Source organism: Strongylocentrotus purpuratus, unplaced genomic scaffold (assembly GCF_000002235.5).
Source record: "Strongylocentrotus purpuratus isolate Spur 01 unplaced genomic scaffold, Spur_5.0 spur5_scaffold_3, whole genome shotgun sequence".
Lineage (NCBI taxonomy): Eukaryota > Metazoa > Echinodermata > Echinoidea > Camarodonta > Strongylocentrotidae > Strongylocentrotus > Strongylocentrotus purpuratus.
The window spans coordinates 5,257,822-5,273,659 of record NW_022145609.1 but is presented as its reverse complement, the minus strand read 5'-3'; the positions used below and the strand labels follow the sequence as shown (position 1 = coordinate 5,273,659).

General features: G+C 37.4%; 1 protein-coding gene across 2 annotated transcripts; it reads left to right on the top strand.

The window, feature by feature from the left end:
- The first annotated feature begins 37 nt into the window (after positions 1-37).
- LOC115928884 (tyrosine-protein phosphatase Lar-like) lies at positions 38-14,556 on the top strand. 2 transcript variants are annotated; one of them, XM_030996922.1, is made up of 9 exons: positions 38-378; positions 906-1,043; positions 3,508-3,660; positions 8,224-8,526; positions 9,009-9,332; positions 10,250-10,549; positions 11,478-11,615; positions 13,670-13,831; positions 14,195-14,556. In XM_030996922.1, the coding sequence occupies exons 1-8, from the start codon at positions 60-62 to the stop codon at positions 13,825-13,827; spliced, it is 1,833 nt and encodes a 610-aa protein (XP_030852782.1). In that variant the 5' UTR covers positions 38-59; the 3' UTR covers positions 13,828-13,831; positions 14,195-14,556. The 2 variants fall into 2 exon arrangements, with proteins under 2 accessions (XP_030852782.1, XP_030852781.1); XM_030996921.1 differs by lacking the exon at positions 14,195-14,556 and having other exon boundaries at positions 13,670-13,920.
- The last annotated feature ends 1,282 nt before the right edge of the window (positions 14,557-15,838 follow it).

The window sequence follows — 15,838 nt, the reverse complement described above, 5'->3', positions numbered from 1 at the left end:
TGAATTAGCCCGAATGAAATGTTTATTCCTTCCTTTCTGTACACTTATCAGCTCCTGGAATGCCAGTTATTACAGAGCTTACCCCGCATCAGGAAGACAGTGGCACTACTGGTCTAACAGTATCATGGCAACCTCCTTCCTCACCTCCATGCCAGCCTACATACTATGAAATCAAGTACTATATTCTTCAAGGCGATATGTGTGAGGATAACTCGAGGGATCGTATAATGACTTCAGCAGGGACCGTCAATGGTTCAACTTTCACCTTCAATGTCCTGGAGTTGCGTCCCAACTCTGAGTACATGGTGTTCGTGAGAGGCAGAACCAGTAGCGGTTATGGTGATTCGGATTCCCAATCAGCTATTACAGGATATTCATGTTAGTATTGTGTGTTCATGTACGTAGGAGAGGGTGACGGTGTACGTGTGTGGGCGGGTGAGGGTGTGTGTTGTTTATGTGAGTATGAGGGTGTGTGTGGGTGCGCGTGTGTTCCTATGAATCAGCTGTAGGAGAAAACAGAAAGCTGACAATACGGCTAAACCAATTTATGTCTCAATTTCTATTAGGTTAATTCTTTATCTGACTTATTTGAACACAAGGAGAAACATAATCTTGACTGGTAGTGGTACGAATATACTTTGTATAATATAAGACCTAGCAAAATATCATTGGAAAATATTTTATATGAAATAAGTTGGCCTGAAAGTTCAGTTTAGACAAGCAAATCACAATGAATTACAAAACTGTAAACTACGGGGGTTAGAAGACGCTTACGAATAAAAAGAAAAAGATAATGAACTCAGCGAAAATATATTTAGCTGATAGTAAGAAAATGTAGATATTAGATATAAAATTGAAGACTAAAACCAACGAAAGAGAATGAAGTTCCCTCCTTTATTTTACAGATCCTGCCGGTCCTCCAACCAATATTCAGCCAACTATCACCAGGATGCGCAATATTATCTTCACTTGGGAGAAACCAGAATGTGGTTATCGGAATGGACCAATCTCGAGCTACGAAGTTATGTTCTTCAATTCTGCAGGTAACCTAAAGAGAAAAGAGGGAACGAATAAGTGGATAGCTCATATTGCATAATAATATTATGCCATTTTAAAACATTAAATGATTATGCCCTCTGTATTTTTTATTATTACCCATACGCCCATAAAGGTATTTTAGCAGCTTAATAAAAAGTCGTATTTTGCACGCTGCTCCGAATATGAAACAGGAGCGGGCAATATTTGCCATATTGCCCTCTTTCGGGTTTTCCCCTAAGACCACTGTACTAAACCAAAGGGCAATATCCCGCCATATTCCACTCTTTCCTGTCAATGCGCTTTTATTAAAGTGCATACGCGCAGTATTGTGTAGGCGTTAAAGTGTACGCGCGGTAACAATCATTGTTACGTCACAATTACATACCTGACTGATTAACCTGAAATCAGTTGGACCGGCAAACAGACGTAAGTAAAAATCATGTCTGATACTAAAGTTTTATATCATTTGTTAAAAACATGTCTTGTAATAATAATTATATTGACAGGGCTTATTTCAGGGTATATCAGAAATATTGACCGCGCTAAGACGATATTGCCCTCGTCTTCGACTCGGGACAATGTGATCTTAGCTTGGTCAATATTTCTGATATCACTATGAACACGACGAACAAAGAAAGAAGACAAAATATACAGTTCCTCATTCTACCCTCACCCACAACAGGTGAATATGCATTCGTCATGTTCTTAGTGTATACCCCTCAAGCCCAGTCAATATAATATAAATATCTCTAAGGATTTTCTGAACGCAGAATTTTGTGCAATAATGAATTCTGGTCGATGCTGAAGTATTGCTGTAAACTGGAGAGATTATTTGTCAGTGAGGGTAAAAAATAGTAAGAAAAACCATTGTAACCCTCGGGTCTCTCCTCCCGGTAAAACTGATTGGTGGTTTCCCCCTACTCGTATACGAATTTTCAACATACATACCCTGCGTCTATGAAACAGGGGAGGGGCAAGATAACACAGAACGCATTCTCCAGTTATCCACCTGGGTTGGTTCGAACCCACGATCTTTGATTCAACAGGCAGACGCTTTACCGACTGAGCCAACTCGCCTCCTAGTCCAAATTCAAGCATTAATCAAAGGATCACGACCGGCAAAGACAAATAAGATGTAATTGTTGTTATGGTCTTGCATGATGATGATGATTCTTTTGATTTAGTCCATCAACCATACATGCAGAACAATCTGAGCAACATTTTCAAATTAAAGCTAACCATAAATTGTTCCATTCCGCGGAGTCATTCAATTTTGAGCTTTTCTTATGAAAAATATCCCCGAGGAATATCTAGTGTTAAGTTAAAACATGTAGCCTAGCTAAGTCTTCTCGAGCTTCTAGCTTTATACTCTAAAAGAAGAATTTACGCTCAAAGATAAAGTTGAGTTCTGGTCATGTGATTGCATTGTGAAAGAAACGGTGTGGAATCTATCAGAAAAGGTTGATCATCTAGTATATAAGTATTCGTGTGTATTGCAAGGTTCTGGAATCATCAAAATGATAAGAAATTTGGCCAAATCTTGGCAAAGTTACAAGCACTGTACACAGAATGATGTATATGGGACTACACGAGCACATGGCGAAAAAAACCTACCCTCCGATTTTTACGATGTTTCATGTCATATTAGAATATGAAAGCATTTGAAGAGCCACGCTTTTCAGGGAACATGTTTGATCTGATGTTCTTCCATCCTTGCATAATAACAATGATAACGCTCACAAATTATTGTTTACCTCTTCCCAGAACTCAACCTTCTCTTTAATGTCTTGTAAAGGTGTCTAATGAACAAGTCTCCGGACTGGAGAACACAAGGTATGGGGTTTAAATCCCAACATTTGCCACTCTCCACTCAATTGTCAATGGGTACCTGATATGCTTCAGTGCTAGTTACTTTGGCGGCTCGGGTATAAGTATAGTAATAATATGTAGGGTCCATGAGCGTCATTAGGGACTTTTAGATTTGCACGAAGACAATGTGGATTGCTACGATCGACGTCCTTTTAATGCACTGCCTTGAATGAACGTCACACGTATCAGTCCACGCAAATCTAAAAGTCCATATTGTGAGATGGATATGAGCACTTAATAAAAAGCCATTCAGTGTATTCCGATAGCGCGTACTAAGTTAGGACGTACTAAGTTAGTCCACACTTTTATGGAGTGCCTGTTGCAATCCATTTACCCTGTACAGATTATTTTAATCCTGCAATGAAAAGTGTCTAAAAAATTTAAATTGCTATGAAATGGGAAGAAAAAGATAATATGAGTATGAACTGAATTTCAACAAAGTCTTTGGTACATTATCTTTGTCATGAATATTGAAGGAGGAAAATGACACTTAGCATTCCATAGAAGTGTGAACTAAAATTCTTGTTTAGTCTGGACTTAGTCCCGGCTTAACTTATGAGAATACCACCCTATATCATTATCCCTGTTTTTCATTTCCAGGAGACGTGGTTTATCATGGTAATGTGTCAGGACCTCCGCATGAGATCTCTGACCTCATCTCCTATTCGAATTACAGCATTAGTATCAGAGCTTGGAACTATGAACTAGCAGGGGTGTATAGTCTACCGATTTGGGCACAGACAAATGAAGCAAGTAGGTCTCAAAACGCACGTCTTCTAGTTTTGTTAAAGATAAACTTGAGTTCTGGTAATGCGATTGCATTGTTAAAGAAAAGGTGTGGAATGGATCAGAAAAGTTGATCATATAGCATGTAAGTAATGGGGTGTAATGCAAGGTTCTGGAGTCATCAAAATCATCATAAATTTGGCAGAGTCTTGGTAAAGTAACAATCACTTACACAGAAAGATGTATATGGGACAACACATATGGTGTCGGGGCTAGTACTACTCTGATTTCCTTATCTTTCTATGCTCATTACTCAGCCAGTATACATTTTCTTCCAAAATTGTTTGGCACATGACATTTATTTGTAATCTTGAACATTCAGTGTAAGTTTCGTTAGTTTCTGTGAGAATTCATTTTCTTTTTTTTACCAGAACTCAAGTTTATCTTTAACGATGAACAAAATCTATTTGTGTAGTGACGAAAATTATATCTTTTATAAAATACAGTTCGTTGTTAAAGTCTAAATCAATTCTAAAAATAATTTGCTTTTAATAGATGCAAAACAAGAGAAACAGAGCAAAACAAATAAGGTAAAATCGGATAACTACTAAGGAAGTTATGATTTTGTGTTAAGTATGAAAAACAATGGAACTTTATAAAACACTACACAAAATAATTGCCAATTTGGTTATCAGTTTGTGACGTCATTGCCTCACTATTTATCAATTGCCTTATATATTTTTTTCCTATTAATTTCCGTTTTTATCCCCAAAAACTTGATTTCCCAACGCCTTTGCCCAGCTTATATGATTTGTATCATACTGACGTGCATGATATTTCTCAAAATATGTTATGAACTTACTTGTACAATCCCTTAATTTGTTTTGTTGTTAAACTACTTAGGGTAGGTGCAGGGAATCGGAGACCCTTAAGTACATTTTCATAATTTACATAAACATGAAAAATGTTACACATACAAAAAGTTTTGTATTCTCTTCGGTAACTTCTTCTTCAAAATTGTGGGCATGATGTAACTGATTAATAAGATAACAATGCTTAATGACGTCAGCATCAAAGGTCTCTCATTACCTTCATGTGCAGGTGATAAGGGACAGTTACAAATCAAGACATTTTAAATACAATTTGAATGAAAATGGATTGTTATGGTTAGTTCAAACACTTTTTGAAAGAGATATATGCAGCCAATGAACTTATTGTAATTTTGAAACGATTTTAAAACAATGTGGCCCAAAATATTTTTGTACATGGACAATTAACCAACCAGCATCGGGTCATTGACTGTCCTCGGCGTACTCGACATTGACAACAAACGACCCCTATCTCTCTCTTTCTCTCTCTCTCCCTCTTTCCCTCTTTTCAAACTTCTCTTCTTCTTTTTTTCTTTTAACCTTCCCTTTTCTCTCTTCTAGCATGTACTTGTATGGTGATTATTGTTGTCTCGCCGAAATCTGACTCTCTTAATTTTCATTAATGTATTACATGTAATTAGGAATAATATGTTTATTTAATTATGATCATTCCATTCCCTGCTCTCTCTCTCTCTCTCTCTACCTATCTCTCTCTCTCTCTCTCTCTCTCTCGTCCTTTCTCTCTTTGTACCTCCCCTTTTCTCCCATCCTCTCTCTCTCTCTCTACTCCATTCGCTTTATTACTTTCACTTTTATGAGCCATATACTTCCCCCTGCTCTTGTGTATCTTCTGCTAGTACATCCTTTCACGTAATGTACATAAACGAACGCAATATAATTATGCTGTATTGTCATTATGTTACAGATTTATTTACTATGTTTCGTAATACTATTGGACGTGTATACATGTATAATTTACATCACTGTACCTTTGTAAATTGACCTGTTCAGCCTTGTGCTGCTGGTCGATCATTATATACCAATAAATGAATAATAATAATCATAATAAATCTTGGACTTGGTGTCCCCCATTGCCTGCACACATTTCTGATCAGACACCATTCATAATGTGCTGTGCAACACCCATTCACAACATACACTGGCCATCAGTTTTCTGTGATGATTGGCACACTTCATCAACTTCATTTTAAAACTACTTTTTAAAAGCCACCCCTAAATATCTGCATGCACCACAACATTCAGTGAAAATTGTGTTTTTATATCAGAGCAAAATTTTACGATCAAAATTGGTTACCTTGGTGAATTTTGCCAATTTTCTCGGAGAAAGAGCACATTGTAGTCTTCGAAATGAATTGGTAATATGCAGTAGTGTTGTTAAAGGCAACAAATGGCGCTATAGTAATATTGGAGCCAACACGGACAGACAGTGATGGATTCAAGCTTGGTAGTCTCCAATTCCCTGCACCTACCCTACCCTTTTTTCATCCCCGCCCCCATCACAAATAAGAAAATATCATAAAGAGTCTTTGTTTAAATGGATCCGTAATTAAGTGTCTTAGGAAAATCACCCTCTGGACAACCACCCCCGGAAAATTACTCCCAGAAAAATTACCCCCGGAAAATAAGCTCCTTGGACAATTACACCCCGTGACCCCTGAAGATTCCCCTAAGGACAACCCCCTCCCCAAAGGACAACCAAGGACAGCCACCCCCGAAATTACTCCCTTTCCCTGTTTAGGGGAAGTCAACCTTAATTTGGGGGGGGGGGGGGGGCTGGAGGGGAAGGGCAATTTTCCGGGGTATAATTTACCCGGAGGTTATAGTCCTTGGGACGTTATTGTCCCTCTGGTAATTTTCGTGGATTGTCGAAGGGGTAATTTTCCTAGAACCCTAATTAATTTTGTTTTTCCAGTCGTAAGATAAGACGTAAGGGAGCTACCTCGAATTGTAGATTTCCTGCACCCAAAACCCTGTCCAGGGGGGGGGGGGGGTGTACTGGTTTTATGTGTGCGTGTGACAATGTGCGAGTAAAGGAAGATTATGTTATTGCTTCGAAATATTTCGCTTGTTTTAAAATCACAGTCGATCGTATCGTATACATGAGGCGGTGTCACACAGAAAAATCCCGACCCATTTTAAATATACTAGATTTTAGAAATCTAGTTTTTTCATTTACGTCGGTGACAGACTGGTGACAGACAGGCCACGAATAATCCTAATCGGCGCGTGCGCAATGGCCCATCAAAAATCCGGATTTTAGTTATCCGGATTATTCGTAGCCTGTCTGTCACCAGTCTGTCACCGACGTAAATGAAAAAAACTAGATTTCTAGAATCTGGTTTATTCAAGATGGGTCGGTTTTTTTTTTGTGTGACACTAATTTTTCTACGAACTGCCTATACCTGCGTAGTCATTTTCCTTGAATTCATAAATATATAAATATAATGCGCAACCAAAGCATGCAACTACTTGGTGTGGTGTGATCGGAAAGAGCGCTGCGCTTGTACTCAAATCTCCCGGGTTCGAAGTCCGGAGTGGCGGTCTTTTTTTTTTAACTCCTATTTTCTTCTGCTAATATTATAGTAAGGTTGATAATGACAATGACAATTGAAAAAGATTTGTAATGATTGCTGGTGAAACTTCGAGAAAATACAAGTATTTTAGTTGTAGTCTCTGTCGAAGTCGTCACAGCGGATAAATAGTCACAATTCGTAGGTATAAGAAATTCCTTTTGGGTAAATTGCAATGATCATTTGAATTCAAGACATATTTTATTTGTTTGTTTGTATGTATGTTTGTTGTCTTGATTTATGTATTGTATAATGTTTAGTAACGAACATATTTTCAGTTTTTATTATCAAAACAGGGTCACCCTTTATATAAGGATTATGTTTCCTTTCAGGTTGCAACCTATTCAGTATTTTTATATCCTTGTCCAATATGTTCTTAATGTTGATTCTATGTTATATAGCTGATAAGTTATATGAAATGATGTCTGAATGAAGTTAAATGTAAGTATACATTAGTTTCAAATAAATGTAGATGTTATCCCATAACCCCAGAGGGATATCAAATGTTATGTTAGGTGTATGCAAGGAATGACTGCATTGCCCCCAAAACACATGATGATGCATCCTATCACCAAGTGATAAGAAAGCGATCAATAATGTAATATTGAAAATCCTTCCGCCAGATCTAAAACTTAACCTTCCATTCAAATGAAAAAAAATCTATAGTATATACATATGCATATAACATCAAAGCAGTATTTAGAAACAAGGACGAGTTAGGGATGTCTCAGTTCAGAAATATTGTCAGTGAGCACGTCTTTGATACGTACACTTATTGTTTTCGTATTTATATTGCGTTGAGTTGTACAATAATAATGCTTTCGCTGTAATCCATTTAAAATACCTTGTATTCGCTTATTCATTATGGCAAGTTAGTCTGTTTTCTACTCCCTCTTTATCCTTGACAGATCAAATAAAATAAAACAAACAGACTATCACTACGCTAAAAGTGTAATGTTCATCATTTAGTCATTAACTTTTGAGAACACATATCTGTGATGCAAGGAAATTTCGGCAGTACATGATCGTCAAATGTGGTCTAAATTCCATCATTACTCGTATCAGACCTTCATTTTGTTATACCCAAAACACATCTTCAGTTTACATGTATATCTAAAACTTATTTCCAGGACCCGCAAGTGTAGAAGCCCTACAAATGTCACCTTCAACCACACAAATTGAAGTAAGCTGGGAACCGTCATCTAGTCCAAGCTCCGCTGACTACTATATCATACGCTACAGTCTCTATCAGAAGCTTGCCTGCCAATCACCAGAAACCACCCCAACAGAGTTTGAAGTGAACACCAACGTCACACAATACAATAATCTAGTGGGGTTGGAGCCTTACTCGCGATACAAGATCACCGTTACAGCTGTACATGGTGCCGGGCAGAGTGAACCCACGATCGACTATTCAGATACCAGGCCAGGAGGTGAGTAATGAACTAATAAGTAAAATATCCTTTCCCCATAACAGTTTCAAGAAATGTACATGGTGACATTTTTTTTCTTTCCGTCTTGTAATTATGAATATTGAATATAATATACAGAAAAAAGTTGTTATTGGTCCAAAGCTCGACACGTGATATCGATTGCGAGGATCGTAATAAAGATATTTCGTTTCCGGTCATTTAAAATATAACCCATTGGGAAAATATAAATTTCTTCGGTAGTCCAAAAATTTTACATCAAACACCTTATCAGTCAAATCTGTATTAGATTCCTGATTATAACATAAGCATTGATTTTAAAATATAATTTTCAAGGATTTTTCTTTATTCAAATTATGTATTGTACAGTTTGGTTGCGAAGTATATTTTCTTCACCCATCACGCTAGCCTTACTATTTTAGCGAATAACACGTCAAGTTTTAATGGGTTTAGGTACGTTCTCTTATATTTCTGATTCACTTCAGCACCGTCCAACATTACAAATGTCAGGGTTAACCCAGAAAGGACGTCTCCAACAAGAATAGGATTCACCTGGCAACCTCTCAACTGTAGAAATGTCAATGGAGTGTTCTGGTACTACCATGCAAGAATCTACAAGGATGGTTATAGAAGTTATGGAATGGCTGGGAGGGCGTACTTGGATGATGACTTTTCACACTCTTCAGTAGAGTTCAATGGTCTTGTGGCGTGCACCATGTATGAACTGAATATCTATGCCTGCAACCATGATGACGTGTCAAATACTTGTGGAAATCTGTCTCATGCTATCGGTGTAACAGGAGTTACTTGTAAGCAGGCGCGTACACAGGGGGGTAGGTTGGGGTTAAACCCCCCCCCCCCTTTGGTAATTTTATGTGTGTAAACCCCCCTAAAACCCACCTTTTTAAAAAAGAAAATATTTAAAAAAAAGAAAAAAATTATGCCCATGGCTGACCTAAAAAAGGTGACCTAACCCCCCCCCCCCCCCAACGAAAAAATGTCGAATTTCCAAATTACGAGACTAAAAAAAATAAATAAAAATAAAAAAAAGTGTCCTCTTACCGTGTCGTTTTTACGATGTTTACTGATATTTTTTTTGCATTTTACCTGTTTTCTAGGAATGTTCATAAATAATAGTAATAGTACGGGACGGGGATTCTCAACTGAATATGTTAGCCTCTTTTAATTCAATATTTAAATACGCCATGCATTATAATTGTATTGATAATTGTTATAATCAACTGTGGTTCAAATATTGAACCTGTATTGTTTAGGGAGCGTACAGTTATCATAAAAAAGGGTCCAGGTAAAATGATATGAAAATAAAAACGGATAAAAGTTGTTTCTTGTATCACGGTTTGTCCACCGCATTATGATGCTTACGGCGCTCCATTTAATACATAACCAAGCTTTGGGCAGGCTTCCAATGCTTATGCTCACTACAATCAAGGAAACCCTGTCTATCTAATTATTTTAAATTCTCTAACTCTTAAAAAGAATTTATTAAATGTTTACAGAGGTAGAAATATAATTTAGCTTCATCTTTCACTACAGAAAAATATGTTATTCTATGGAGTTGCACGACTTACAGACGGTTCTCTAGCTTATGGTTACTGGATTGTGTAATGTTACCCTTCTAGAATACAAATTGCTCTTCAGAGATTTAATGCATTTCGCAAGATTAACCATTTATACATTTATCTCCATTTGTGTTTGATAAATTTAGTCACAAGTGCATCCGCTTATGCAACCGGGAATCAACTAAGAGTGACGTGGAGTGTTCCGTCTCAATGCAATGTGGATTACTACAAACTATCATATCAGCTCATCTCACGTAAGGCATGTCAAGATGTTCCTGTTATAGATGCTCAGGTCTACGAACTCAACGTCACATCAGTTTCCACAGATGTCACTAAATACATTTCGAACTTGGAATATTACGCCACGTATAGCATCTCCATCATAGCTGTGATAAGGAGAGCAGAGAGTGTACCTATGAATGTTAGTGGAGACACATTGGCTGGAGGTATATAAACAATTATGATATTAAAAACATGTAATAGCGATGGCGTATATACGGTGGCGGCGGGGCAGAGGGGGACGTGCTCCGAACGGCTATTGAAGGGAGCGAAAAATATAAACGCAAAAGAAAGTTGGGGGGACGCAAAAGAGAAAACTAAAACGAATAAATGGAAAAATATATAATTATGCAGAATAAATAGCATTATAATTGATTTTATTATTAAGGTTTTATATGCGAAAGTTTCTAAAGCTTTGACGCTGGCTCATCGAATGTGTTTCTTTAGGATCCTGAATTTTCGCGCCCCACTATAAAAGTTTTGTATACAGTATTCTGTCAATGGTTCAAGACTTAATTAAATGCTTAGCCTTTGCTTGCTCCCTATTTTATAATTATCATCAGCTTCTTGTTATATATAAGACAAAAGACAGATGCAAAACCGTATAAATGGATTTGTAATGGTTCAACAATTGAAAGAAATCTTATTTTTCCGTTTTTGTTTGTTTGCCCCGGGCACCGTAATCAGTAGAAACGCCACAGAACACGAGATTTTGTACTGATTTACATGACAAGCAATTCCACTTAATATAACACGCATAAAGACATTTAATTTGTCTGGGGATACGTCTACCCTGAACAGTTACAAATATAAGGGGAAAAATACGAGCTCACTGCACATGAAGATTAGCTAATAGTAAAACAAAAATAAAGATGAGGTAAAAATTGAAGACTAGAAAAATGATAGGTAGATATAGTTAACTGCTTGCTTAGTAAAGGCTCATGAATGAGGGAATGGTTACGGACATAAAGAAAACGATTACGAAGTCACTGAACATGAAGATTAGCTGGTAGTAAACAAAAATTATATAAATGAGGTAAAAAATGAAAATTAAGAAAAAAAGAATGAGAAGAAACTTTCCCCTTTATTTTACAGGTCCTACTGGTTACCCTACTAATATCCAGTCTACTTCCACCAATAAACGCAGTATTGTGTTTAATTGGGAGACACCAGATTGTGGTAATCGAAATGGACCAATCTCAAGCTACGAAGTTATGCTCTCCAATTCTACAGGTAACGTATTACAACCTAAAGACGGAAGAGGGAATAAAAACCTCATGGACGAGTACTAAAAGAGGTGGAATCCTAAAGCCCCCATACTAGTTCTCACTACGTTCTCGAAAATGATGCCAAACGGGCTCAAATTGTGTGCGAACGGAGTTGAGCGTAATAGCAACTGTTTGCGACCTGTTTAAGGACTTTATGGACAGGCTCGGACTGGACTAAGGTCTCTAATACGATCCTAGTTCGTTCATTAACAGTCCACAATACGTCCAACTCGTCTGTACCCGTCCACAGTCAGTTTCATATCAAGTTCAGATCGGATAAATTTGATATTTCCAAGCAGTCCAAACCATTTTTACTAGTTCGGAACTTGTTCTAACTAGTTTATTACCCCACCACCCCGTTCAGAGACAGTTCAACTCGTCCTCATCTTGTTCTGAGTGCATTCGAACGCGCTTCTATCGTGCTTTGCAATCCCGTCCTGGTTCTAGGGCTATACAAACCCAGCGCGTTCTTCCTCATAGATGCTCGACCACATCACGTGGTAACACGTTCCTAGTAGGATCGAAATATGGCAATTCCGTTCATACTGTAGTACGGCAATTCCGTTCGTAGTACGTCCATCTCGTTTTAAGTACGTTGTCACTCCGTCTAATTGCAGGACGGGGAGAATTCTGAACAGGCTCAAAGTTCTAGACCACTCTTCCCGTCCAAGCCAGTCCGAGCCCGTTCACGAAGTCCTTAAAAAGATCGTAAATAGTTGCTAATATACGTTCACTCCGTTCACACACAGTTTGAGTCCGTTTGGCAACATTTTCCAGAACGTAGTGATAACTAGTTTGGTGTGATGGGGGCTTAAAGATTGCTTGTTTGAAAGAAAAGTAAAAGAGAAGAAAATACTTTCTGCCCTTGGCATCATCCCTGGTGGTACTTCTACCAATCATTTTGTGATCGATATAAATTGTACTCATTTAGTGTGGGAGAATGATGAGGGGTAACTTTATCTATAAATAACGAGGTAAAGCTTTGACAGTATGGAACACGTAGCTGCCTCGCTTGCTGTTGCTGAAAGAAAATATTTTCGAATATATTTATTTGTAAAAAATGAACCTGTTTTTTTTTTTCCTGATGAGATTAATAAATTGAACGGAGAAGTATGCAGCTTATAAAATTAAATAAATAAATATATTTGTATTAATTATAAGTGCTTATCCAATTCATTTTTCATTTTTCATGGGAATGAGCGGATAGGGTCAAAGTACATGTAGAGTACTACTTTTCCATTTATTCTTTATTGTATGTAGGATTTTCTGAACGCAGAATCTCGATGAATGATGAATTCTAGTCGGTACTCAAGTATTGCTGTAAACTAGAGGTTGTAGTTGTCAGTGATGCGTTGATAGAAAAAAGGAAAGACAAAATATTAACTAAAGTTCATACATTGATCACATGATCATGACCGGCAAAGGCAAATAAGATGTAGTGTTTGTTTTGGTCTTGATGATTATTTAGATTTAGTCCATCTATCATACCAAAGAGATAATCTGCGCAATATTTTCAAATTAAAGCTTCCATTTTTCTATTCTGCGGAGTCATACAATGTTGAGCTTTCCTATAATAAAAAAAATGTAGCCTAACATTTATGTACGCTTGATGTGTTTTGTGCAGATGTTGTAGTCTAATGGATAAGTCTCCGGACTGTAGACCACAAGGTGCGGGATTCAAATCCCAACACGCCACCAATAATAATGTACTTTAGCAAGACGTTACATGTGCCACTTTCCACTCAATTGTTAATGGGTACTTGATATGCGTGAGTGCTAGTTACTTTGGCGGCTCGGCTTAAATAGGGTAATAATAGGGACTTTTAGATTTGCAAAACGACAACGTGGATTGCTACGATCGACGTCCTTTTAATGCACTGCCTTGAATGGACGTCACAGGTATCAGTCCACGCAAATCTAAAAGTCCCTAATGTATAAGGGCCATGAGCGTCAGCAGGTGAGTGATGCATATGAGCGCTTTATACGTAGACAATTTTTTATTTTTTTGTTTATTTCCAGGAGACGTGGTTTATCATGGTAATGTGTCAGCTAGCGCAGAACCTGAGCATGAGATATTTGAACTCATACCCTCTTCGAATTACAGCATTAGGATCAGAGCTTGGAACTATGAACTAGCAGGGGAGTATGGTCCAGCGATTTGGGTACAGACAGATTAAACAAGTATGTCTCAACATGCGTTTCTTCTAGTTTTATTGATAACGATGAACTATAAACAATTTGTGCGTAAAGGACGAAAATTACATTTTTTTCTTCAAAAAAAAGAAAGATACGCAGTCAAACGTGTATCCCTAAATCCAGAAATACAACTCCGATATGAAAATTATTTGTGCTCAAAATTGAACATTTAGTTTATATCATCTACAGGAACTAATGATTTGTGAACATGTACTTGTACAATTCTTAATTTGTCTTGTTGTTAAATATTTAACCTGATTTCACCCTCTTCCCCAACGGAAATAACAAGATAATAGAGGAATGATTTTGTTTAAATAAATTGATCCCTAATTAAGTATTTATTTCCAGATTATCAACCCAGAACCCACCAACAACCCACCAACATCGTCGACATCCTTGTCATGTAGTCCAGAGATACCTACGATAATGATGATCAGGGATTTGTCCGAAGCATTATGGGCCATGACCTGCATGGTGGTAATAATGCGGACTGTAATGATGATTAGGCTTGTTGCATTCACATTCACATCGATTGGAGACATTGAACTGGGGCTCACATTGCAATTAATTTTGAGGATTTACTCAAACCCTGGAGTCTCAATCTATAACACATGGATAAATAGCATTCACAATTGGGAGACATTGATAAAAAGGAGTCGGGCTAACTCGGACCGGAAAGGTTTAGGGTTAGAGTTAGGGTTAGAGTTAGGGTTAGGGTAAGGGTAAAATGACCAACAACAACAATTTTTTTTTTTTTTTTTTAATCAGTTTTTGCAGCGCGGACGCGTTGTACCCAGGTCCGAGTAAGCCCTGATCCGATAAAAACTACATACTGGACCCTTTTATGCAGTACATACTCGTACAACTCGAAAGTAACAGGGGTACAGTTTGTGACCAAATAATGCTGACCAAAGAATGAGATGCTTAATGCTCGATATCTAAATATATGATTGATAATATGTGTGCAAATACTTTTGTTGTCTTACCAGGTTTTGATAGAGACCATCGTTTATACCCTGTACATACATGTAAATGTAGAGGAACTTACACAAGTGAGTACTTCCTACACAAGAAATTCAGTATTTCAATGCAGCTTTTTACCTAGGTTGGTCTATTTGCTTAGAAAAACTACATTGTATTGTAGCCGTTGAACACTTCACAGAATATTGACTTAAAGCGGGATTGCATTACTTGTAGCTACACGCGCCCTCTATATAGCAAACAATGCCTAAGCGGTACCCATTAGCCCCCTATGATCCCCTTTTTCTTATATTAATTGAGAGCTGATTTAATGAGATAACAACCTGCCAGTGACCATGCAAGGAGGTCTAATCCATCCTGGCCAAAATAGTCCAGATAGGCTTTAAGTCTGCATGCAAAGTGGTGGCAGCACATTGGCTGTGTGTCAGAACAGTGTCGCGTAAACGGGAGGTCCTGGGTTTAACACCAAGTCGATGTGCAGGTGTCCATGTAGTAAGGCATTAATTCTCATCACCAAGTCCCTCAGAGAGCACTTGAATATGTTTGTATCCTTGTTCCTTAGATACAAGCATACACATGCCTTCTTATCGGTGAAGAAAAACATTTACTCAAATCAAACCAGGGTAATATTTCCTTCTGTGGAGTACTTTTAGTGCAACACTGTGACAACCTCACTTCAGTTATTTATCCAGTAGTATTTATCTCAACCTTCTCAATAATTTATTTTTTCACATTCTATATTGGCTGCGTATAGTTTTAAAACTATTTTCAGTTTGGTTTTCCTTTTTATAATACAACTTATATATTTCATAAAGGAATTTTTTTGCAAAAACACTTTTTGATAAAATCTTTTGTGTTCTGTGGTTGTATGATTATTGTTGGTGTTATTTTTTAAACTTTCTTTTTAACTTTAATAACCTGTGTTTACAATGAACTGACATTGTTACATTTAGAGAAGAATGGTCTGTTTGGAGCAGAAAGGGAATTGATGCTGTATTGTATTGTATTGTA